Source organism: Ovis aries, chromosome 7 (assembly GCF_016772045.2).
Source record: "Ovis aries strain OAR_USU_Benz2616 breed Rambouillet chromosome 7, ARS-UI_Ramb_v3.0, whole genome shotgun sequence".
Taxonomy (NCBI): domain Eukaryota; kingdom Metazoa; phylum Chordata; class Mammalia; order Artiodactyla; family Bovidae; genus Ovis; species Ovis aries.
In genome coordinates this window covers 78,301,895-78,327,742 of record NC_056060.1, presented here as the reverse complement: position 1 = coordinate 78,327,742, position 25,848 = coordinate 78,301,895, and the positions used below count along the sequence as shown (strand labels likewise).

The window sequence follows — 25,848 nt, the reverse complement described above, 5'->3', positions numbered from 1 at the left end:
CTAGCCGTCGCATCTGTTTTCCTTCTCCATCTCCGTGGCCACTGTTCCCATTCAGGCCCTCATTTCTTTGCATTTTATTTCAAATGCCTCCAAACCCATATGGCAAACTCCTGCTCAAGAGCACATTGCTGAGTATAAATCTGATGTCACAGCCCTGCTAGAAGTCTCTCATGGGGGCTTCGAAGCTTTCACAGTCAAGTCTAATCTGTCCTATGTTTTCTTGCTTTATCTCTCTACACAGGCCTCAGTGCCCCCTCCACCCTACCCATTGCACAGACACCCATATCCTCTCCCCAGGGGCACTAAAGAAGGACCATTTGCAGTTCCCACGCTGGAGCCTTTGTTCATACAGCTTCCTCAGCCTTCTTTCCCACCTACCTGGCCAGTACTGATATGCCTTTCAAGTCTTAAACATTATACCCTCCTCTGAATCCTCCCCTGACCATGTCTTCCCTGCTGAGGGTTCTGAGTGTCCCAGTACTGATGACCACTCTGTCCTCCACTGAAGTTCCCTCAGTCCCTTCTTGTATATATTGATATTTATGTCTGTCACTCTCTACTAGGCATCCTCCTTCTGCTGTATGGCTTTTGGGAGCGGGAAATCAGACTCATTTGACTTCATATCCCCAGCATTTGGCACACACATCTACCCAGCAAAGATCTGAAGGTAGAAAAGGAAGAAGGAGAGAGGAAAGGATGGCAGGAACGGGGAGTGTCAAACACTTAATGGTCTAGTCCAGATAAAAAGAGAAGAGTTATAAGAGGATCCATGTCTATGGTTAGAGCATACACAAAGGACTATTATTACAATTGCAGACTCTAGAAGATTTATTGCGAAAGACTTTAAAGCTGTAATGTATACCATTTCTTAACTGAGGGAAAATATTCAATTTTTAGGAGAGGGGAAAAAAATAGTGACCAAGACTTCACAGATGCTATGGCCGTCACTCAGCCAACTTGTCTCAGTGGGTTTTCTTTGCAAATACTTGGCTTTTGGACAACCACAGCGTGTAATGAGACTCCCTATACACAGGGGTCCTAGAGACAAATGAAGCCTCTGGTAGAAACGTCTGCTATTTAATAGGTTAAAGGCTGGTTTCTGGGAAGAACTATTCTTCTCCAGGCAATGGGATGAAATGCTGACATGCTCTTAGCAGAGGCTGTCCCAGGGATCTCAGAGTGAGGGCTATAAACACGTAAGGTTAGTCCCAGAATGTAAGGTTAGTCACAGGTAGAAAGTGGAGACCAGTCACAAAGAAGAGCCTAACTTTCCATGTGTGGCTGTATAGGACAGTGTGTCTGGAAAGAACACTGTCTAGCTATAAACAAGAGGGAAAGCATGGTATAAGCATGCCTGTGGAAGGGGAAGAGGCCACACCGGATCTATTGCACTTGTATTTTAAGGAGGCCCCTGTAAGAGAACACAGAACTGTCAGAGTCTTCCCATTTCACCAGACAGTGACTGAATCTTCCTCAGCAGGGGCAGAATAATGTTTTCAGAGAGGAACAGACAACTCAGGAAGGCTGTAAATGTAAAACATGGCATTGACTACTCCGTGGGGAAAGTGACTTTGCAAGGAAAGTGTAAAGAGGCAGAGATGGCTTATATGTCATGCTGTATCATCCATGAGGGAAGGGATGTCTCTGCCACTGTACTTCCTGGCCTGCAGGTTCCCACCGGAAGAGACCATGATCTGGTGGGCACAGATCTGTCTCCAGTGTAGGCAAGACTCCACAGAGACTATCTTTTTTGGCTTTGACGGAACATGGCAGAACACTGAAGCCAAATCAGAATGTGAAAAAGAAACTGGCTGGAAAGGCCAGAACTTAGCAGTTGAGAGAGGAAGGGCCAGGCTATCCACTGACTGGATGGTGAGGTTCAGAGGAGCTGAACATGTCCCATGGAGCTCATTCTTCCTCAAGGGTGTTCTGTAGCTACCCAGAGCCACATCATCACAGGAAATAACTAGGGATTATTTAACTAGGGATTATTATACAAAACTCCCTCAAGGCAAAGACTCAGTCCACTCTTTGAATGCAGCATTCTCCCTGGTTCAAACATTGAAGGTGGCCACACCACAGTGAGTGTTTGGAGAAATGTTCTGCAATTACTTCCAAGCAGTGTGCATGAATAATCTTATATTAACATGGGGTTCAGTATAGGAAGGCTTCCCTGGTGGCTCAGATGGTAAAGAATCTGCCTGCAATGCAGGAGACCTGGGTTCAATCACTGGATTGGGAAGATACCCTAGAGAAGAGAATGGCAACCCACTCAGGATTCTTGCCTGGAGAATTCCTTGGACAGAGAAGCCTGGTGGGCTACAGTCCATGGAGTCCCAAAGAGTCAGACACAACCGAGCGACTAATATTTTCAATATCAGATAATGGTTAAGAAGAGAGGGCTGCAGGGAAGAGAGTGTGTATGTATAGGGGGCCACCCCTTGGAAGCCATGTGATTCAGAGCAGTTTTTAAAAACTCTGGAAACCTCAATACACTCATCTTAAAGTATACCAACTAATACTTCTCTCATAGAGTAGTTGTGAGGCTTAAAGAAGAAAATGCCCACAAAGTACTTACAAGAGTGACTGGCACAAAGGAAACTCAATGAATGGTTGGGAAGACTGAGCAAAGCAACCAGAAAGTCAGGGCTGTGCAGGATGATCTGTGCTCAATCCCTTCCCGACACACCAGATGCCTCACTTCTAACGTTTACAGGTTTATATGGATGCGTCTCTTTCTGGAATGTGACATACAGGGAATTGTGTTACTTAGAGTCATGGATCATGAGCTCAGGTCGAGGATTCGGAAAGTAGGTATGGGTAGGGCCACTGTAGCTCGGCTCTCCGAAGGTGTTCACCAAATCATGATCCCTTTGGTAACAATAAAACAAGGGTCCAAGACTCCAGCACACATGTTCTTTGTCCTAGACGCCAGAACTCTTAAGCTTTGCCAAACCAAGAAGGGAAACTTTCAGAAAGAGACCCTCTGTGGAAAAATCTCTGCTTCAAGCATTTGAACTCTAAGGCAGTTGCCAGGAGTCATTGACTGGTTTAAAAATCCGAAGGTGACTGGAGGGGTGGGTGTGGAGACAGGATCAACAGGGTAGGAAAAGGTTGAGGGAAGGAAGGAGTGTATATATCAACTCTGGTAACTGAAAATCGCAAATTACTTAGATCAGCAGAAATCAGGAAAGCTCAATGCGTTATACTGCAGTTGACAACCAATCATGCATTAGATAATGTTTAGCATATCATAAAATATTTTGGTCACACAATCAGACATATACATTCAAATAGAATTCTAGAGACATACTTGATTCATTTCCCCTCACATCTCCATCATGCAAATGCTTTGTCTGCTTCCCATACCCCTACACCTAATTTCATAAGTCATTAAGATTTTGGAAGGGTCTGAAGCCCCACGCCGTGTGCTGCTCCAATTAGACTGAAAGGCAAACCAGCATCGTACCATGTAGATCCCTGGGAGAGAAGCAGAGGCTACAGGCTCAGGCAGGCAACTCTACCATCCACAGCAACCAACCACACAATGAGTTCTGTAAGTTGGACCTCCTTGGTTCATATGTGTGACAAACTGTGTTTTTCAAATCATGTACACGGACAGGGCAAGGAGCATTCTGAATCAGTCACGTGCCAGAAGTCACAAGCAAAATAATGGCAAGAGTAAGAGAAAAAAGCAAGAAGTGGCCCATCACCTACTTCCTAATGTCCCTGCCCCAGAGCAGAAGTGCTGTTCTAATATGCAATTCAGTAAACTTTGGAGGTAAGCTCAATGACACTCAAGATCCAGCCATCTCCAGGGAAAAATCAGACAGAAAGATAATAAGAGCTATTCATTACTAGCCAAAAGAATCATCACTAAGACAAAGCTTCATTTTCTAGCATCTCATTTCATTCCTAAATTAAAAATAAATTCCTTCATCTTAGAGACTATGGTATAGCCAAAAACACTTAAGCTCTAGAGCTAACACAAACTTGGCTTCAAATCTCAATACTACTATTGGATATACAGTATTATCCTCTTAGCCCAGTTTACCTATTTGTAAAAAGGAAAATGATGAGATACTAAAAGGTTCTTGTCGAAGTTAATGGAAAAATGCATGTGGAATTATAAAATCTGATACCCACAAAGAACTTCCTTCCATTTCTGGAAATTAAAGAAGCTTTAAATTAGTGTTGCCTAGAGCACTGAAATGGAGAAAGGATATTTTTCACTACCAAACGTGGGACCCCCAAGATGGTAGAAAACAGGTCCCCACATGGGCTACTTCTTGCCTTCTTTGCTCCCTCTGTCTTACTCTGACTTCTCAAACTAAAGATGCAAACACGTAAAAAATATAGCTATGAAGTTTCTCCCGTGTTGAGAAAACCAGACACACAACTCCAGTACTCAAAAACCATTGAGCATATCTAGCCTATGAAGATAGGCAACAGGAAGCTCAAGATTTTAAGGGTGACCCTCTATGAGCACAAAAGACCATTTGCAGGAGAGGGGCAGAGAAGTCAGCTCTGTTTGCAGGATGTTGTCTGTAAGTCATTCAACTGGGAATCCATGCTCATGGTGAGGTTCAACTTGGAAAAAGTCACTTATTCACATGCCTGGGCCCAAGCATTTAAAAGGTTGATAATTCATTGCAATGTGGGGTGGGATGGTACCTTTCAAAAATATTTTTCTGCAGAGTTCTATAGAACCTTTTTATGTACCACTGAAAGTCAGAGGGAATATAAATATTACATGGCCTGCAAACATAGTAATTTGACTGGGTTGGGGACTTTTTTGCCCACTTTTCTTACTCAAAGTTGGCAAAGTGAAAATAGCGACAGATTAGAAGTTGAGAGAATTTAACTCCAGTTCCATTTCTACTGAGTACTAGTTGTGTGATAGTGAATAAGTCACCCCTAATTGTTAACCCTTGGATGAAGGGACTAGAATAGACTATGGGTCTGAAGACCACTCCTGTGAGAATCACTGAAAGTGCCTGCCCTCTCTGAGTGGTCATTAGGGGCAAGGCCTAGGTATCTTCACTGTTAATGAACACTTGGGATTTTGTTTGTTTTCTTGTTTTAAATTTTATTATTTTTTATTTTGCTCATTGGAGGATAATTGCTTTACAATGTCGTGTTAGTTTCCGTTGTACAACAATGTGAACCAGCTATAAGTTTGCATATATCCCCTCCCTCTTAAGCCTCCCTCCCACTGTCGTTGCTAATCACTGGATGAGATGATTCCTAGAGGGTATCTCAGGACACGGACATTGTCATATTTTAAATGGTTTTGTTCTAGTGAAAGTGCTGGTTCATTTGTAAATCAGTTTACACTTTATAGAGATATGGAATCCTTTGTTCTCCTTTGCTTCTCCTAACCGAAGAACCCCATTGTTTTCCTCACTCATAGCTAACCATGGGGTCGCAAAGAGTCAGACATGACTGAGTGACTTCACTTTCTATAGCTAACCAGCCAAGGCTAAAATACAACATCCTGTCCAACCTTCATTTTCAAACGAGCCAACTAATTATCAGCATCCTTGACTCCCAGGTCACTGCCTTGTCCACGAGATCTTGTAGCTGTTTCCTCTGTTGTTTCCCTAGCCTGACAATGAGGCCTTCAGTTTGATTCCAAAGCCTTGAGTCTCTTCTACTTCCTGCCACAGCTGAGGATTTCTCTAGAAATCTCTCATTCACCTATTTGCTCTGGTTTACTTAGCAAGTTAGAGCTGGGAGGGTCACTGAATAAGGAGATTTGGTGCTAGACAGTGTGTAAAAATAAAACTAGTCAGAGCTGGAGGAGAATGACGGAGGTAACAAAACACCGGTGAAATGAGTGGTTCATCACAGGGGAAGTCACCTAAACACTCAGTGACTGGACCACTCATTCAGCCCCTCACCGCCAGAGGCTGTGATCCTCAGAGAGAAATGAAGACATGTACTAAGTCTTTCATAAAAATAAATGCATTCAATTTACAGCAGTATTCTTTATTCACAAACGTATTCTTTCTACTTTTTTGGTGTTAAAGGTATTTGAACCTTTTTTAAAGGGTGGCAACAATTAATTTTGCAACTCTATTTGATTGAAAAAAAAAAAAAAAGACATTTAAAACTTTATGCTGGTTCCCCAGCTCTTGCTTTGGTTTGATTTTTCTTTAAACTTCTATTGACCTCAAGTGGCTCAAAATCTCCTAGGAACATGGGCACTTTTCCTCAGCAGAGGTCTGTGGTCTTTCATGTACAAAGTATCTGAAAGGGGCACCCCCATCAGAAGCCTGGGGGCAGTTGTGTAAAGTACATTTTACACTGTCAATTTCCAATGGAACCTCTTCATTGGAAAAGGGGAAAGTTACTTTTTAGCCCATTCACAAGGAGTGATTTTGGGAGCACACTGATTTTTTTCAAAGGGAGCCCTATGGAGTTTACGTTTTTTTGGTAAGTGGTGGGAAAGATAATTATATTCTTATTTCGAACGTGGAGATAGAAACAGGAAGTGTGCACTTGGGTATGTGAGTTACCCTTTCTAGGTCAGAACCTGTCTTTCTGCTCTCTGAGTCTTAGTTCACTGCATTCATTTGCTGTTACTGTCTACTTTTAGGTGTGATTTCCTTAGATTTTAATACACTTACCTGGTGACCTGAAAAAAGAATCCTCTAAAAAGTCCCCATTTTGGGGTCCCCTTTCATGCATTCTCCCAGACTCTCAATAGCTGTTAGAGCGCTTCCGATGGAAGTGTGAGCAGTGGGTTAGACTTCACACATGAGAGGCTTTGAAAGGGAGGGAACATTTATACCCAAGGCAATGTACTTGGCTGGGATTCTCTGTTCCCTTTACTATTTCTGCAGATATTTATGCTTAAAAAGACATTTCTCCCACCCCTGCACCACAGCCAAACTTCTCTGGCTGGATCAAGTCACCATTGAAATAAAAAACCAAAAAAACAGTCTCTTTGCTTAAGAAAAGCACATGAGTTGGGACAGAAAATAAAGGAACAAACAAGATGAGTGCCCTGGAGCCATTTTACAAAGGTAGAGGTTCATAAAGGTTTATAAAACTGACTTAACATCAAGCAAAACATCATCTCCAATCTCTGTCTTTGTTTGGGTGAATAGGGATATATGTTTGACATTCTTGCCCCAAATCTGCCCTTCAGTTTATCTGGGAGAAAAGATTTATCATCTTTTCTTTCAGTTTTTCAGTCCTTCATTAAGCCTTTCCAACCACAGAGTAGAGAACTTAAGACCTGTGGAAGATAGCAGCAAAGATTTCTTATCCTTCCCCCCCCAGCCAAAGTCCCCTGGCTGCCTGTTCCCGAGAGCAGCTGCAGGACTCCTCCTGTGCTCAGCCTGGGTCTGTGTTTAGGCCTCTGGCTTGCTTACACAAAGGAATTCCAACTAGGATTTCAAGGGAAGCCTGGCTCCCACTCTCCTACAGCCCCCAGCAGGCGGGTTCTGCAAAAAGATATTCCTATACTCAGTATTCTTATAGTATATCTATAGAAGTAGCAGCTTGAATTATAAGATTTGATGCTCACCTTTAAATATGACTATTACTAACAATTTAAAGGAACTTTTACAGTGGAAAACTCAAATTCTATGGGGAAGAGTGATTCTAAATAGGCAGTATATCCTTCTTCCTCAAGATTGCGTTCATGTGTGGATGCAAGGAGTTTCTTTTTCAAAATACATGCATTGAATGTGTGAGTGTCAAGAATTTGTCTTGCCTCTGAGGGTACACAGTTAAGATTCAGTCACAGCCTTCACAGGGTCACAAAGAGTTGGACATGACTGAGCATGCACGCATTACAAAATCTTCACAGTGACAGGGTTTGAATCTTTCAAAACACAAAATGGATACTGAGTGAAGAATTCCGTCACCAGAAAGGAAACACCAAATACTTTCAAGATGCAAAATAACCAGGGACTTCAAAAAGCCTAAGGATTCAAGTAAGAAGCAGAGTTTGACTAACAGGATTGGTCTTTAGGCTCTTCCCTCCAGTGTTCTGAAACTTCAGAGTGCCTTCTAAGCAGAAGACGAAAATATTATTATAAAGTCCATCTAAATAAACCTCCTATATGAAAAAGTTACCTCTCTCCAATTTGTTGAAATAAGAGAGTCATAATATTTATTTCATCAAGGGGGTGTGAAGCTTAGTTGGGATTAATTTACTTCATTACTCCTTCCAGGGCACTTAAAAATTTATATAATCCCATATGTGGTTTGTATGAACAGACTACATGAGGATCTGAAGAGAAATAGTATGAATATTTCATCGAGTTTTTTCATCATTCTTTCAAGTATAACCACCCTCATTCTAACTTCTCCAGTCCCTTGTTACAAGGCACCTGGTTACTAAGAGCTGCCCCAGAGGAGTCCTTGGCCAATTCATTCTGTGTGCCGCTGCCTCACTCATGGTTTTCCTTTGTTGTAGAGCTGCCACTTCTGTGCTCAATGGATGCATGATGCTGGTACAGCATGTCCTCTTTAGATGTTTATCTGTGAACAACTACAGGACATCCACTTACACTTTGAATCTCTAGCATCTTACACACAAATTGGCAGCCAAGAGGTGATTAAATAAAGGTGTATCAAATGAATGTGTGACCTAAACCTTCTGCTCTTGTTAAAAGGCAAACCTCAGCCTGGATCTTCTGAACACGTGACCTGTCATTCTGTTTCTCTTCTTTTGCTGTTTGACTTCCCTCCCACATCTTCCCTTTCCTTTTTCACTCACCTAATCTGATCTATTTAAGGCAGAGATTTTCAAACTTGGCTGCACAGTAGAAGCACTGGAGGGAGTGTTATAAATAAAATGAACACCAACTCTTGGCCCCATCAGCAGAGATTTTGATTTACTTGGTTGGGGTGCAGCCCTGGCGTTGGTATTTTGTAAATATTCCTGTGGTGAGTGGGAGGTGCAGCCAGGGCTTGAAAAATGATGATTTAAAGTGATACTCAAGTCCCACCTTCACCTGAAAAGACGAATGTGTCTCTGAGTTCACCTTCCTCTAGCTTCAAAGCAGTTATCGTTTTTAACCACTTATTAGATCACAAATCAAACACTGTCTGTGACAGGACCTCAGTGTGAGTCTGCTCTTTAACTTACTCACATTTTGGTTCATCTCCTGTACTAGACTGGAAGAACCCTGAAGGCAGGAACTGTGTCTTCTACTTCTTTGCATCCCCACGCCATGCATATAGTGGACCAAAACTTATTTTTGAGTATTAAAAAAAAAAAACACCAAAACACCTAGTAGAGGCCATTTTAACTCTAAGAATATGTCTTTGGTAAGAATGAAAATGCTGCAAAAAGGGTGGGGCAAGATTGAAGGAGAGGAAGGAAAGAGTAAATAAAAGACAAATGGAAAAAAAGCTAAATTAGTCCAAAAGAAAATGTTTCCCAGCTTCTTAAAAGGGTTTTTTTTTTTTTTTTGCAACCCCGAAGCAGAATAAACAAGAGAATTAACTTGGCTTGTGCCCTGATAAGGAGATTTCTTTCCTGGTTATATAATTTTACAAAGTTTCCAGGGTGTAAAGAAAATAATCACCCACGGCGGACTCCTTGCCTTGGACTATACAATTCAACTCTCGGGTTAATCGGCTCGCGGATCTGCTCAGCTTGACCTGACCCCCTTCCAGCTCTGTGGTCTCAGACTAAGCCTCACATTCAAGAGCCCTGTTGTAGAGCTCGGTGTCATAGAAAGGGGATAAAACATAATCCTTATTCTATAACCTTGATCCTTTGGTCTAGCGGCCTCTACCTGTGCATTAAAAAAAAAACAAACAAAAAAAACCTATCCTGGTATCCTCCCCAAGTAGCTGGTGCTCCATGGTGCCCACACTAGAATGATCCAGGCAAATTCTCCAACTAAACTGAGTTAGAAGGAAATATTTTGTGCAATTACCTTAAAAGGTAGCTTTCAAATCTTATTTTGTGCCCATATCCCAGAAAAAGTTTGGCTTTCATATGGCTTTTCTACTTGATCAGGAAGTAAGATCACAGGAAAGGTTCAGTGAATCACTAGGTACACCCTTTGCTAAGGCAAGATAAGGTCATCAAACAGAGACATGTTTTCAGTACCAACATTTATCCTGGTTGTTAGGCCACACATTTAACAACTGGTCCCCAAAGTCACATACATTTCTATAAATTAATTAAATGTACATTCTTTTGCTTGGGTTGGCCATTTTAACACTGGTCATATTTTACTTTAATTTTCGAATATTGTACGCAAACATGATTCAAAACATTGAAGTCCACTCGAGGGATTAGTAATGATTGTAACTTTGTAGATTAAGATAATGCTACTGACCTATCTAATAGGATAGGAGTTGATAGACTGTCACTGATCTATGCCTGCTTTGCTTTCTGTTCTTCTTGTGACTAGTGGCCTGCATTTGATCTTATGAGCCAAGAACCAAGAGCCACCCAAATCCTCCACTCACCAAAGATACACAAATAACAGTAGCCCGCCAGCTACTTTCTGTTGACACTGACAAAATAGAAATGACTAGTTAACTTACTAAAACAAAAGGAAAAGAAAACTGTGGCTCTGACTTCTTTATTTACTAATAAAAGTAGTAGAATTTTAAGTAGAATTACTTAAGTAGAATTACTAAAACTGGGATCTGGGAACCTGGAATTCATGGTATCCTATACAATAAACTGAATTAAAAAATCAGGGTACCATCTAAAATCAAGAACAGAGATAAATTACAAGTTTTGAAGGCATAAAGTTAAGGATCCATGAAAATGAAAGCATTCACAAGCAATTTTGCTTTCTCAAATTAGAGTTTAGGTAGTAGTGCTTGACAATCCTTAATGGTATCCCTGATGGCTATAAACAGGGTTTATTTCACATGATTTATAACTTAAGGTACAAACCAAAGGTTATTAGGTTCTACCGGAACATTTTTTAACATGTTCCACTGAAAGAGAAGTAATGGATTTAGAACGCAGAATATTAAATCATCAGGGAAAAGGTATCACTGAGGTAATGAGCAGGCCAGGGCCTGAATACTCAAGAATGTTCCCTTCAGTGAAAACAAGCAGCTCTATCTTCTCAGAATATGGCTGACTCAATCATCGAGCTGGAATGTTATTTACACAGTCCCGAGCAAACTAAGAAGTCTCTGGTTTGTAACCAAGGGCACTCAGAAAGTTATGTCTGCAACAGGCAAAGACTCATGTCTGTTTTTGATGATTCCTGATTCCTTGAAAAACAGCCAATTTACCTAATGCAGGTAAAGGGAAACAACTCCCTTCCCACCACTTTCTCCAGAAAGGACCACCATCATGATACTTCATGCCTCTTTCATTAATAACTTGGATTTGTTATATATTTAGCAAGATAGGCAAGTCTGGGTTCTGAATTCTGCCCCATCCAACAAAACAGGATAATCCCCCTGTCTTCTTCTCCCACTTGTAGGAGAGGTCAAGATGGAGCCTGGTCCACATAGCAGGATAAAGTTGAGGTTGCTGCTGCTGCTAAGTTGCTTCAGTTGTGTCCGACTCTGTGCAACCTCATAGACGGCAGCCCACCAGGCTCCCCCGTCCCTGGGATTCTCCAGGCAAGAATACTGGAGTGGGTTGCCATTTCCTTCTCCAATGCATGAAAGTGAAAAGTGAAAGTGAAGTCGCTCAGTCGTGTCAGGAAAAATAAACTTCCAAATTACGAAACTTTTCACGGAAGGGGTCAGACTCTGGTGTTCCTTTCTTTGGAGTGGGAGGGGAAATTAAGAAAGATGTAAAAAGTAACCTTTCTGGATACAGGTGGGGAATTGAGTCCAGGATAGACAGCATTAATAGAGTTCTGAGAGAGTCATTATCCTTTTGGATAATTTCTGGCATCATTCAGTACTTTAACCTACTGGTTTATGAGTTAATGCAAAAGTACCCAGGATCTAGAGAAGAGTGTATTCAGTTAGCAGAGTCTTTGCGGCCTAAGGATTTCAAAACATCCTAACCTCAAGAAAAAGCATCATCATTATTTAATTTATACACAAGTTATCTAGCCCTTAACAAATACTAGCTAAGAGAAATGATCATTTATTCACCCTTTAGAGGTAGAGTGTTGGAGATCCCTTAGGGGTAGAAACCTTGGTCACTCACCAAGCTATTGGCAAAAATCAGGGGGCAACGCTCTATTTTTCATATTTTTTCCCTTGTGTGTGACTTATCTTCCCAATTTATTAGAACTGCTATTGAGGTAGGCAGGGAGACTGGTTTCTTTACCCACCCTCTGACAGCGTTGGCCCAGGACAGACAGCACAGCCAATGCTTTCAGAAGATGAACACCCAGATTGCTGGTACATCTTGTTCCCTGACCTTGACAGTCAGAGAACGTTGTTAAAGCACTCACCTGTCTTCCCTCTGAACCAAGGTACTGGAGAATCAGCCGGGTGTTCACACTGTGACTCCAGGTGTTTCCTAGCGCGGCTGTCAAACAGCCAGATCTAGAAGTGCCTGAAACGAAAAAGAACAAAAGCAGGCTATGGACATCCAGTCTCATCATGCTCTTTCACTTAAGCAAAAGTCCAGTCACTGTTCATTGCTCAGACAGTACTTGGGAGCCCAGGCCACTACTACAAAAGTTGATGAAGGAAAGAAGGAAGCAAGGGTTTAAGGAATATGAGACTAGAAAGAAAAACCAGCATGGGTTTCCTTCAGCCTCAGTGAAAGTAACCACCACTGGGCTCAGAGATAACAAAGTTATATATCAATAAGAGGTTATAGTGCAAGCCATTGCTAATAATAAATCAGGCTACTCAACATCCACGGCAGAAAGGCATAACTCGACTACACAGAATCAGAGCCAGTTATGAAATAGTTTAATAAAGTTGCAAGACTTTTCCAGCTTGATAAGACTCTTAATTCAATTTCCCTAATCAATATAGAAATGGTGGCATATGTATATAACATTTCTATGCCTTTCCAACCTGAACATACATGAACCCTGAAGAGGAATCTGGAAGCTCTCATCATTTCATATCTCATCTGTATTAGACATTCTTATCCCAAGAGAAACATTCTCTTACCTTCTAAGACTTTCCTATAAGGGGGAGGATCTGAAGTAAACTTTATCTGACTTTCTAGTCTATAATAAGTTGCATTGCAGCTACCCTCTGACATCTCCAGAGCATCACTGATCTCTCTTGACATAACCAGAAGGAACCCATTCCTGCACTTCTCCCTTCTGTGTTAGCGGCAGGCTTGTTAAGTCCCATCACTTAGAAGTCAGCACTGACTCTCATCTGGAGCACATTCTGAGGTCTCCTCCAAGTTTCTGTGTTCACTTTGGCCCTGGGCCATGAAATGAGTCTTAGGCTGATGGGGCATAGTGGACTTGTAGTTTACCTTGCGTCCTCAAAATGCTATCTCTTTCCAATGGGGAGACCAAGTACCAAAAGGCTGAAGTCCACTGAATCAGCTAAAACAAAATGAGGCCTTGAATGTCTCATTTGTTGCCTGCTCATGGCATCATCTCATGTTCACCCTCTATGTGAAATAGGAATTGGTCCTCTTTTCTGGTTCACCATCTTTCAGGGTGCTCTGCCAACTCTTCATGGTCTTAAGCTTGTTATTCAGTCACTCAGTCACGTTCAACTCTTTGCAACCCCATGGACTACAGCATGCCAGATTTCCCTGTCTTTCACTATAGAGTTTGCTCAAACTCATGTCTATTGAGTCGGTGATGCCATCCAACCATCTCTTCCTCTGTTGCCCCCTTCTCCTCTTACCCTCAATCTTTTCCAGCATCAAGGTCTTTTCCAATGAGTTGGCCCTTTGCATCAGGTGGCCAAAGTATTGGAGCTTCAGCATCAGTCCTTCCGATGAATATTCAGTGTTGATTTCCTTAAGGATTGATTGATTTGATCTCCTTGCTGTCCAAGGGATTCTCAAGAGTCTTCTCCAGCACCACAGTTTGAAAGCAATTCCTCAGGCACTCAACCTTCTTTATGGTCCAACTTTCACATCCAAACATGACTACTGGAAAAACCATAGCTTTGACTACATGGACCTTTGTCGGCAAAGTGATGTCTCCACTCTTTAATACGCTCTCTAGGTTTGTCATAGCTTTTCTTCCAAAGAGCAAGCATCTTTTAATTTCATAGCTGCTATCACCATCCACAGTGATTCTGAAGCACAAGAAAAGAAAATCTGTCACAGTTTCCACTTTTTCTCCCTCTATTTGCCATGAAGCAATGGGACCAGACATAATGAGCTTAGAGTTTTGAATGTTGAGTTTTAAGCCAGCTTTCCCACTCTCCTCTTTCACCCTCATCAAGAGGCTGTTTAGTTCCTTTTCACTTTCTGCCATTAGAGCGGTATTATGTGCATATCTGAGGTTGTTGATATTTCTCCTGGCAATCTTGATTCCAGCTTGGGACTCATCCAGTACAGCATTTCACATGATGTACTCTGCATAGAAGTTAAACAAGCAGGGTGACAATATACAGCCTTGACGTATTCCTTTCCCAACTTTTTTTTTTTTTTTTTGATGTTTTAAAAAAAATGTTCATTTGCATGTTTACTGACCACATTGATCCTAACCCTGTGCTTAGGGAAAATCCCTGTGATGGAAGCCCTGGTTTCCACAGGGAATCAGGCCCACACTTGGACAGAAGAATGGTAATAAACAGGACCACAAACCCCATCAGGGATGCGAGCACTTGGTGAGAGTGCTTGGTCAGGAGGCACCAGTGGGTTCCCAGTCATGGCTGGAAATCACTGTTCCATGTCCAGTTCTAGCCGTTGTTTCTTGACCTGCATATAGGTTTCTCAGGAGACAGGTAAGGTGGTCTGATACTCCCATCTCTTTAAGAATTTTCCACAGTTTGTTGTGATCCACACAGTCAAAGGCTTTAGCGTAGTCAATGAAGCAGAAATAGATGTTTTCCTGGAATTCTCTTGCTTTTTCTATGATCCAGTGGATGTTGGCAATTTGATCTTTGGTTCCTCTGCCTTTTATAAATCCAGCTTGTACATCTGGAAGTTCTCGGTTCATGTATTGCTAAAGTCTAGCTTGAAGGATTTTGAGCATCACTTTGCTAATGTGTGAAATGAGCTCAATTTTGTGGTAGTTTGAACATTATTTGGCATTATCTTTCTTTGGGATTGGAATGAAAACTGACCTTTTCCAGTCCTGTGGCCACCGCTGAGTTTTCCAAATTTGCTGACATATTGAATGCAGCACTTTAACAGCATCATCTTTTAGGATTTGAAATAGCTCAGTTGGATTGCCATCACCTTCACTCTCTTTGTTCACAGTGATGCTTCCTAAGGCCCCCTTGACTTTGTACTCCAGGATGTCTGGCTCTAGGTGAGTGATTACACCATCATGGTTATCTGGGTCATGAAGATCTTTTTTTGTACAGTTCTTCTGTGTATTCTTGCTACCTCTTCTTAATCTCTTTTGCTTCTGTTAGGTCTTTGCTGTTTTTGTCCTTTATTGTGCCCATCCTTGCATTAATGTCCCCTTGGTATCTCTAATTTTCTTGAAGCAATCTCTAGTTTTTCCCATTCTATTGTTTTCCTCTATTTCTTTGCAATGTTCACTTAAGAAGGCTTTCTTATTTCTCCTTCCTATTCTCTGGAACTCTGCATTCAGTTGGATATATCTTTCCCTTTCTCCCTTGCCTTTTTCTTCTCTTTTCTCAGCTAGTTGTAAGGCCTCCTCAGACAACCACTTTGCCTTCTTGCATTTCTTTTTCTTTGGGATGGTTTTGGTCACTGCCTCCTAAACAGTGTAACAAACTTCATCAGATACTCTGTCTACCAGATCTAATCCCTTTAATCTATTCCTCACCTCCACTGCATATTCATAGGGGATTTGATAACTCCTGGACTCAAATACAGCAACAGATAAATGTGGTTCAGTGGTTCTAGGCTGGAAATGATTCTGTGGGCAATATCGAGGTGTGAGTGCTTATAGTGTCCAGAGGGTAGAGGTCAGGGATGCTGCTAAACACCCTGTGATGCACAGGCCAGTCCACACAACAAAGAATTATCCAGCCCCAGATAAAACAGAGCCGATGGTGAGAAGCCATGGGTTAAAAAGAAACACACACACACATATATTTTTCTCTGGTTCAAGCAGATATGGGAATTGGATATCATCCACACTAGGGCCTCAACAAGCCTGGGGTTTAAGACTGAGGGAGAATTTAGTGAAGGAGAGAATAAAATTTAGGGTGACCTTGGTTCATCATATATACAATTCAAAACACAAATGAATTAATTTGAAAACAAGTACTCTGGACGGTGCTGATCTGACCACACTGCTAACTTCAGGACTAGGTGTTTTGAATGCTTTGTCAGCTGCATCTGCATCTCTCTCTGGCCCCATTTCTCTGGATGGATGGTCCCGTAACCTCCTGACTTCTCTGTCTCCATCCTCCTTGGAGTCTTGTCAGCATTTGGTAAAGCTTCTTCCAGCATCCAGTATACTAGCCTCTTTGCTTCTCCTTGTACCAATCAGGTTGAGTATTCCTTTTCCTTCTCTGCTTTTCCTTTGTCTCTCTCTCCTTAGTTGTGGGTGGACCCCAGAGAGCTGGTCATGAGCAGTTATTTCCCTAACACCCACATGCCTTCAGTGGCTAGGAAGGTCATGTGTATTAATAAAGAGACCAAAAGTCTGCATCTTAGCTGGTAGAAAGTCTTCACTACCACAAAGAGATGTACTCTCTCCCGTTTTTCTTGAAATACGTGGACCTCTCAGTCCATCTTTCATTCCCTCGTTTTTGATAGAGACTCATTAACAGAGAAGTATTTTCTGCTATAAGAAAGCCAACACTGCAAGGACAATGGCCACTGATGTTCCTTTTTCTTGCATTTTTACAAAATAGCTTCACTGAGACAACTCACATGTTGTACCATCCACCCATTTAAAGTGTACAGTTCAATGGTTGTTACTATATTCAGAGTTGATCAACCATCACTACAATCAACTTTGGAACATTTCATCACCCCCAGAAGAAACTCCAGATCTCTTAGCTATAAGCCTCCAGCCCTTCCTTCCTGCCTTGAAGCCCTAGGCAATCATTAATCCACTTTCCGTCTAATATTAAGTGCTAGGAGATGGAGAATAGTGGAGATGGTGGTGAATTAGACAATTCACCTATGATTTCAAGGGGACAGTCCCCAACCAGCTCCAGCTGCTATTGTCACACGGCAATAAGAGTTTATGGTTAGCCATATCTTTTGATCTTATTTTTAAAACCAATACTTTAAGTACAATCTTCTGATTGGAAAATGCTGGTTTATTTAAAACAATTTTTAAACATGTTAAATGACCCATTCCCACCAAGCTTGCAATGTCTGCTCCATGCAGGATGTCCTCACTGTTGACAAGGATGACACTCCCAGGGGGAATGACTTCTAAGTCTCTGTCTTAGTGTCCCACTTACCTCAGCACCTGTCCCTCATTTTCAACTACAAGATCTGCAGGCCTAACATGATGAATTTGGGTACTATAAATTCAGTATCTTCAAATCAAGCTTATACGCTTCCCGTATAAATTTACTCCTCCTTCTTTGGCCTTCTAGTCAAGCTGATTTGAAACCTTAGTTCCATTTAAAAAATGTCTCCCTCTCCTGTGCTTCTCAGTTTCAATAAACTGTGAAGTCAGATTCGTTTCACTATAAAGGTCTCACCTACATCCGTTCGTTCTACTCCAACCTAGATCAGAGGCACATTAGCTTTCACCTAGGAATGGCTGAGGTCACCATGCTGCTCTGAGTTTCTCCCTACGAAAGCATCCTTTATTCTACTGTTTGATTCAGCTGCCCAGGCACACAGCTAAGCGTGTTGCCCTTCCACTTACGAGCAGCAAGCTCAGAAACTTTTGGCGGCCCCCATGTTCTTTTGAAGAGTTCTAAATTCCTAAGCCTGGCGCTCTTGCAGCTGTGTCTGGCCTGCCTCTGCACACGTCTTCCCTCCATTCCACTTCATAAAGACTCTGCTCCGTGTAATCACTCCCTCCTCATGTCGCCCACCTCCATGCCCACGCATCATCTTCAATACTCCTTCTTACACGCCCCCTCCCTGGTCATCACAGAAATAATGCCTTCCTCCTTCAAATGCCCACGACACTTTATATTATTCTCTCATGTTGCTGCCATTTTCTATCCTGTGGCATGCTACTTGTGTGCTTTTCTTAGCACCTCTGATGTATATTTCAAGAGGACCAAGTCCAAGTCTGATTTATATTAGTATGCCTGATTCACGAGGTTGAAGACCCAAAGGATGCTTCAGAAACTGTGGTTAAATAGAAAATAAGTTATTACCATTAAACTTTGAGCTATGTTATATATTTGTTTTAGCAGCAGATTTACATTCTTAATCCGATCTTGCTTAAGCCAAAGTTAATAGGTTTACATTTTTCAAGCAAACTCTAGAAGCTTGTGGCTTCGATGCCCACTAAGTGATAGGATGAACCGAGCCTGAATTTGAAAGTTCACCAAGGAAGAGCTACATGTGAATACTGAGGAGTTGCTGATGAGTTAAGCACTCAAAAAAAAAAAAAAAAAATGTGGTGATACAACTGTAGGTGTTGCCCAGGTCCAAAAGTCATTTTCAGGGGTCAGAGCTATAAATGGCAGTAGTGCCTATTTAAAGAATTCCATGTCCCTAAACAAATGAAAACAGAATTTTAGAAAAGGACCCACATGCTTGGCTGCTTGTCAGACAGGTAAGCTTGGGTCCTTAACCCAGGGCCATGAGCAACAATAACCAGAGAAAATTTTCCAATGGAAACCTTGAGTGGGCAAGCTTAGGGAGCTATATCTTCAGGAGTGTTTACAAATGCTAAGCCACCACAAGAGCAATAACAGCAGGACCTTATATGATAAGGAAATGGGAAATGTTAAATGTTAAACAGTTGATAAGGAAAAACAATATTTTAAAAGTATAATACTATAAACTAGGCACTAGGTAAGCCCTTTAAATAAGGAGGGCTTATACCCTGTTTGAGCTTTGTATCTTAGGTACATCTTTTTTGATCCTGAAAACCACCTTATGAGGTAGGTAATATCATCAGCAGAACAGACCAAGGCTATAAGAGATTAAGTAATTCTCCCAAGGTCACATGTTGGTTCATAGAGCCAGTGTTCAAAACTAGGCTGAGTCTTTTTTTTGTTTTTTTGTTTTTTTTTGGTGTATAGTTGATTAATAATGTTGTATGGGTTTCAAGTGTACAGCAAAGTGATTCAGATCATATCTTTTCCAGATTCTTTTCCTTTACCAAAGTGTTAGTCGCTTAGTCATGTTCAACTCTTTGCAACCCCATGGACCATAGTCCTCCAGGCTCCTCTGTCCATGGGATTTCCCAGGCTAGAATACTGAAGTGGGTTGCCATTTTCTTCTCCAGGGTTTTTTCCCTTATAGGTTATCACAAAATATTGAGTCAAGTTCCCTGTGTTATACAGGTAGGTCCTTGTTGGTTATCTCTTTTACATACACTAGCAGGTATATGACTGGGTCTTAACCACTATTCCAATTAGCCTTCTCTAGGCTTATTATGTAAAATCGCTGGCCACTCTGCCAGCCTGGGGTGGGTGGGGTGGTGGTGGCTGGGCAGGGCCTGAAGAGCCCAGAGGCTTATCTCTGGGAAGACACTGATGGAAGTCTGCTGTGAGCATCTTATCAACTCGTCTGAACTTTTCGTGCCACTCAGGCTCTACACTCGGCTTCCTCTGTTCTGATGTACAGCAATAACCCAGGGCAAGGGGTTTCCAGAAAGACGCTACATGTCCTGGCGTGGCAAGTTATTTAACCTCACTCAACTGGCCCAGCAACAGGATTCAGGCAAATCAGGTGGCTTGAAACTGACCCTCTCTGGTTGGAGGATTAAAAAATCTGGTCAAGATTGAAAAGTTACTTCACTGAATAGGACTCTGAATATGGAAAAACAATTGAAGAGTGGTTATAGGTGGTGGCATGGCTTGAGAAAGGGAAGTGGGGAAGCTATCAGTTACTATAAATTTGTAATTTTATTTTCAACTAGAAAACTCAGCGGTCTTTAATGTCTTTTGACTTCTAAGCATTCCTGTGTGAGGGCTAGCATAGATGATCATTAATGCTATTTATAGAAAATTTAAGGTAGACGGAGTCTGCTTATTGGCTTTTCAGAAAAGGTGATTTCCTGCCCAATGACCTAATTGGTCAGGAAACAGCTATGTGAATCTTTTCTAAGCTCATTTCAGCAGAAGGTACAAAAACTGGGGCATTCTCTCCCTCCCTCCTTTTTGATGACTGTGATATTTAGATCTGCCAAGGCAGTATGACTTCATTGTACTAGAATTTGGTTGATTCCAATACAAATAAAAAATCAAATAAGTGAAATGGTTTTTTAAAATATTTTCATTATTGGAGATTTTTCATGGTCACAAGATTGAGCTTATAGAAGTACCTGAGTAAGTTCCAGACAGAAAATCTAATTTATTTACACTGAAGTCAGGTCTCTTTGGGAATCCCTGGTGACTCATTGGTAAAGAATCTGCCTGCGATGCAGGAGATAGGGGGTTTGATCCCTGGGTTGGGAAGATTCCCAGGAGCAGGAAATGGCAACCTACTCCAGTATTCTTGTCTGGGAAAATCCATGGGCAGAGGAGCCTGGCAGGTGACAGTCCATGGGATCATAAGAGTTGTACATGACTTAAAACTAAACCACCACCACCAAATCTCTTTTAAAAAGACTGAGGGAATAGTCATCCTCTACTGTCTCAGAGACACTTCCAGGTAAGTCAAAGCACACCCTCTCTCCGTGATTGCTTACCCATCTGTAAAATGTGAATAATAATTTTTGCCTCCAGGCAACCAAAGGTTCTTGATGACCCTTAGATGAAGATACTTGATATGTATAAATGACAGGAACAATGATGGTCAAACACTGAAGATAAAATTCTAGGGAGAAAAGAAGTTTAATCATCATCTAGTACTTTTTTTAAATTCTTACAATGAGGCAGGCTAGTAAAGCTCAGTAATGAAGTGGTTTAAACAGCAGGATTTGGATTCTGGAATCTCTTTCATGACTACTATCTCTGGATCATTTCCCCTACTCCTTTGGAGTGGGAGTGGTTATGAAGACAAATCTCATAGGCAAGAAGCTCGCTCGAGCTCTTTCTCGCTCTCTCTCGCTCGCTCTCTCTCTCTCTCTCTCTCTCGGCTCTGCACAGAGGGTGTAGTCCTTGTGCAATCAGTCTGGAGGAGGATAAGCAGGTTGCTAAGTAGCCTTGATTTCCAAAAAGGTAATGGGCCTCTGGTACCAACCAGTGTCAGTATTGAGGGAGTTTTTAATGAGGAAACTCCTTCTCTAAAAACATTGCAATTTATGACTCCTATGCTAAGCGTTTCTGGGAAGTCAAATGGAATCTCCAGTATATAACATGAAAGTGTGCCCTCTGGCAAAAGGTCAACTTTAAAAGACTAGACTTTTTCATACTTAAAAAAAAAAAATGTAAACAAAGCAGCAACTCCCAGAATAGGAACTGAGGGGAAGGAGAAGTTTATGGCCCGAGAGGGCTGGCTCCTCTGGACATTAGGTCTCTCCTGCCCCTTTAAATGAAAGACCATTTATTGAGACTAGAAAGAGGAAATTTTAAAAAACAAAAAAGGATGAAAATACAAATGTTTTCAGTACTTAAAGAAGTTCGGGGAAGGGGATGGTGTTGTTAACCACTGGAGTTGTCATTCTCTTTTTGATCTCATCCTCACATCTGAAACATGTTCTATATGATGCATGATGGCATATGGCTGGCTGGAAGACAGGACCCTGGAATTCTATTTCTGACTTAGCTGCGGGCTTTTTGTTTTAAATATTTATTTATTTGGCGGTGTCCGGTCTTAGCCGAGGCGTGGAGGATCTTCGTGGCGCCATGTGGGAACTTCCATTGCGGCAAACAGACTCCAGCTGTGGCACACGGGCTCCAGAGCACGTGGACTCTCTGGCTGTGGTGCACCAGCCTAGCTGCTCTGCGGCATGTGGGATCTTACTTCCCTAGCCAGGGGTGGAACCCACATCCCTTGCATTGCAAGGCAAATTCTTAACCACTAGACCACCAGGGAAGTCCCTAGCTGTGGGCTTTTAATGAGACCAGGTGGGAGAAGAGAATGATGTGACTAGAACATCGGAGCAGACCTTGGTAATGACCAGTTAGTTCACTTCTCTGAGCCTCCGTTTCGTCATCCACGACAAGAAGGGGTTGTTCAAAATGATCTCAAAAGTTCCCGCCTGTACAAAGAACTTTGAATCTATGGTATTTTAATGGCAAGAAATTAGTTCCTCATTCTGGACCTTACTTTTTCCAGGAAGTCTGAGACTGCTCTACCCCGGGTGCCGTTTCTCAATGTCTGCGCCCCACCCAGCACTCATCTCAGACTGAAGAGTGCAGATGTGGGCTCCTTTTACTAAGAGCAGATTTCTCCCCAGACTAGGGATTTTCTTAGTCTATCCTACCTACTAAAACCTTTTGATGGGTAAACATGTGTTGGCCAGTGGCCAAATCCCAGCAAACACAACTTCATAAGAACAAAGCTTAAAGATGGGAGTCTGAGTGAGAGAGTAGGGATTAGAAAGGGATTATCATTCATTAAATTCAGTTTCCCCTGTTTAAAACCAGGCCTGTGGAAGTTGCTGAGCTTCAGCATATGTTTTTTTGGTTATTGTTGTTGTTGGGTCACTCATTTGAAGTGAGGAAGTGACTGAGAATCTTGTTTAGCCTCAATAGAAAGATGAAGAGGGAAATATTTAGATCTTTTCCCCAAGCTTCCCAGAGTAGCCTGAGTTACTTCTGCTAATGGATCGTGAGCTCTCTTGCTATTTGATGCAGAAAGCCAGAATTTCAGCAACCTACACTGAAGAGGCTATCTATAAAGAGGGAAGACTACAGAGGATAGGGTATTTGAGAATAAGGATTCAAGACGACTGACAAGTTCCATAAGGCCACATGGCAGATGAGAAGGAAATTCAGAAAGGAGGGGATATGTGTATACATATAGCAGATTAACTCGGCTGTACTGTATAAACCAACACAACATTGTAAAGCAACTATACTCCAATAAAAATTAATTTAAATAAAAAGTGATTGAGACAGGCTCAGACATCTGTCCTCCAGCAAAATTAATTTCCCTGGAGGCTTGTGCTTCACTAACTGAACCTGTGAACCAGCTGTATTTAGTATATACTCTACTTCCTTGGGTCTTTAAAATTGCCGATGGTCTGTAGGTCAAGTTCCAACGGAAGTGATATTTCTGATCTAGCTCTATAAATAGCACACTGGAAAAAACCCATCAGCTGCGTATGGCCCGGGGACCACACACTGTCTATTAAGTAAGTAACCACAGTATCTGTGCTGCCATTTTAGAGGAGGATAAAAAAAAATCTCTTGTTATTTATAATCTTCTGAGCCTTGAGATTCTCAAAATACTTTAAAGTTATTAGTCTTCTTTCAAATTTACAAATAAAGGATCTGAGGCATAAAACCACACAATAACTGCCTCAACAGCATCTGCCCACTGAGGAAGACCTTCGGCCTGAGTAAAGAATAAGGTTGCTGCGTTTTGAGAAAACAGAGGATTTCATTCCCAATGTCTCTTGGTGAGGGGTGAAAAAGGTGAATGCAGTCCAGAGTCTTTCCTTGCTCAACACACCCAGTCTTGTCCAAGTTTCTGTAAAGCTCATTCCTGAGGAAGGTAAGAAATGTGAAGAAGACAAGATAAGGTGGGATGATCAGAACCTTTGGAATGCAAGGGTTAGAGATGGGGCAATCCTCCACAGCAGAAGGGAGACTTAGAGTTCAGCTAATCACTCGGATAAAGACTGGTTATGCAGCAGCACAAACCGCTCAAACAAGTCCACTGGTTTTTGTGTGGGGAGGAAATACTTTAAGTTTCCCATAGTCTCAGAGTGGTTCATGGAAACTATAATCCCACCAGAATGCTTTAGAAAATGAAACGGGGGCATTTCAATAAATATATTGGGATGAAAGAGAGAAATCAGGACTGTTCAGGGGCCAACCAAGATGCATGGTTCACCGTACAGAGATATCTTGTAGGAAATGTCCAGAATTGGGATGAGGATTTTCACCCTACAAAATACTGGTCCTTCCAGAACCCATCTCATTTAGGGGATACTGCATAGGGCTTTTATGTTTGCAGTGACAATAAAGGTCCTAAAGGCAGCTAAGAAAACATAGGCCTAAGAAGAACAGAACTAGGGTGTCTGAAAGGAGCAATCTGCCCCACCCAGCTCAGCTTCCATCTTGCTCAGGAGGCCAGGACCCTGAACGATTTCTCCAACGACACAGTTTTCCTCCTGCTATCCTCCATTTAAGAAAAAAAAAAAAAAAGATTCTGAATGGTGGCCTCTAGATAGATCTCCTGACCCTTTGAAAAACTCTTTAATAAAAATAAATTCACTCACTAGAGAAAACACATGCTATCCCTTAAGTAAATGCCAGCAAAATAAAACAAAGGGAAAAAATCCCCAAACTCAAACATTTAAGGAAATTAAAGGCTTTTTTTCCCCCCCTCTTAATTTAGGTGTCATTCAGTATAAGCCAGGAAGATGGCTTATGTGAAATGGGCTTTCTTTTGCAAAAATGTGTCCCATCTGTTTGCTGTGAATTCCTCAAACTGTGCCCATCAGCCATCTTGGTATGAGTTCTGCTTTTCTACTCTCTTTGTAGAATCTGAGGATATCAGAGCCAGATTGCAGTAAATCTTAGGTATTATATCTGGTCATCATCTCATTTTTTGACCCTTCCATTTTCTTTTTCAGGTGACTCTCTTTTCTTGCTGAAGCAGAAGGAATACAGCCAACTTATCCTGATTACTGATTGTTATTGTGGCTCAGTGGTAAAGAATCTGCTTGCCAGTGCAGAAGACGTGGTTCAGTCCCTGGGTCAGGAAGATTCCCTGGAGAAGGAAATAACAACCCACCCCAGAACTCTTGCCTGGGAAATCCCGTGGATAGAGGAGACTGGTGGGCTACAGTCCATGGCGTAGCAAGAGTCAGACACCATTTAGTAACTAAACAACAATAGTCCTGGCTTCTGGAAAAAGATCACCCTCAGATACGTGCATTGCCTTTGGAGAAAGTTGGGAAGGGTAAATAGTCACATTTTTTTTTTTTTCCTTTTCAACATTGCTTGGAATTTTTCTTTAAAAAATGATTTCATTTTTTATTTATTTTTTTACTTATTTTGTTTGTTTTTAAAGTGGCATATCACTTATTGGTCACTTTTCCTGGGCAGATTTTAAAACTATGCATGTGTGCTAAGTTGCTTCGGTAGTGTCCAGCTATTTGCAACCCTATGGACTATATAGCGTATCAAGTTCCTCTGTCCATGGGATTCTCCAGGCAAGAATATTGAGAATTCTCTGGTGGATCAGTCAGTAAAGAATCTGCCTGCAATGCAGAAGAACCAGGTTCAATCCCTGGGTCAGGAAGATTCCCTGGAGAAGGGAATGGCTACCCACTCTAGAATTATTGCCTAGAGAATTCCATAAGATAGAGGAGCCTGGTGGGTTACAGTCAAGGTTTATTAAAAACCATGGCAAAGTAATATTTAGTAGCTTTTCATAGCCAAGGAATTAGTCTGGACAATGAGTAAGCCAGGTGACAGCCCATTTGATTAAAGATCGAAGGGATACACTAACAGTCACAGGGTTTGTCTTTGGGAAATCAGCTTACAGGGCAAACCCAGGACCTGGAGACAGAGTCTTTTCTCAAGGCCTCAGCTGATGCAGAATTTGGTCCAGGTAAGTCTGCTTTTGCTTCAGGCTGACACTGGATCACTGGCTCTTTGCAAGTAATAAGGAGAGAATGAGGGAAAATGCTGTTG

General features: G+C 41.7%; 1 protein-coding gene across 8 annotated transcripts in view; it reads right to left on the bottom strand.

Annotated features, from left to right (window-relative positions):
* RAD51B (RAD51 paralog B) overlaps nt 1-25,848 on the bottom strand; it is a 632,024-nt gene that overhangs the window by 62,139 nt on the left and 544,037 nt on the right. For 6 of the 8 annotated variants that reach the window (XM_060418204.1, XM_042252666.2, XM_060418203.1 and 3 more), the window contains one exon: nt 12,366-12,469. In XM_060418204.1, the coding sequence (XP_060274187.1) occupies nt 12,366-12,469 (104 nt within the window). Of the gene's footprint in view, nt 1-8,687; nt 12,470-25,848 lie in introns of those variants that run through there. The other 2 variants (XM_060418200.1, XM_042252667.2) reach the window with 1 other exon arrangement.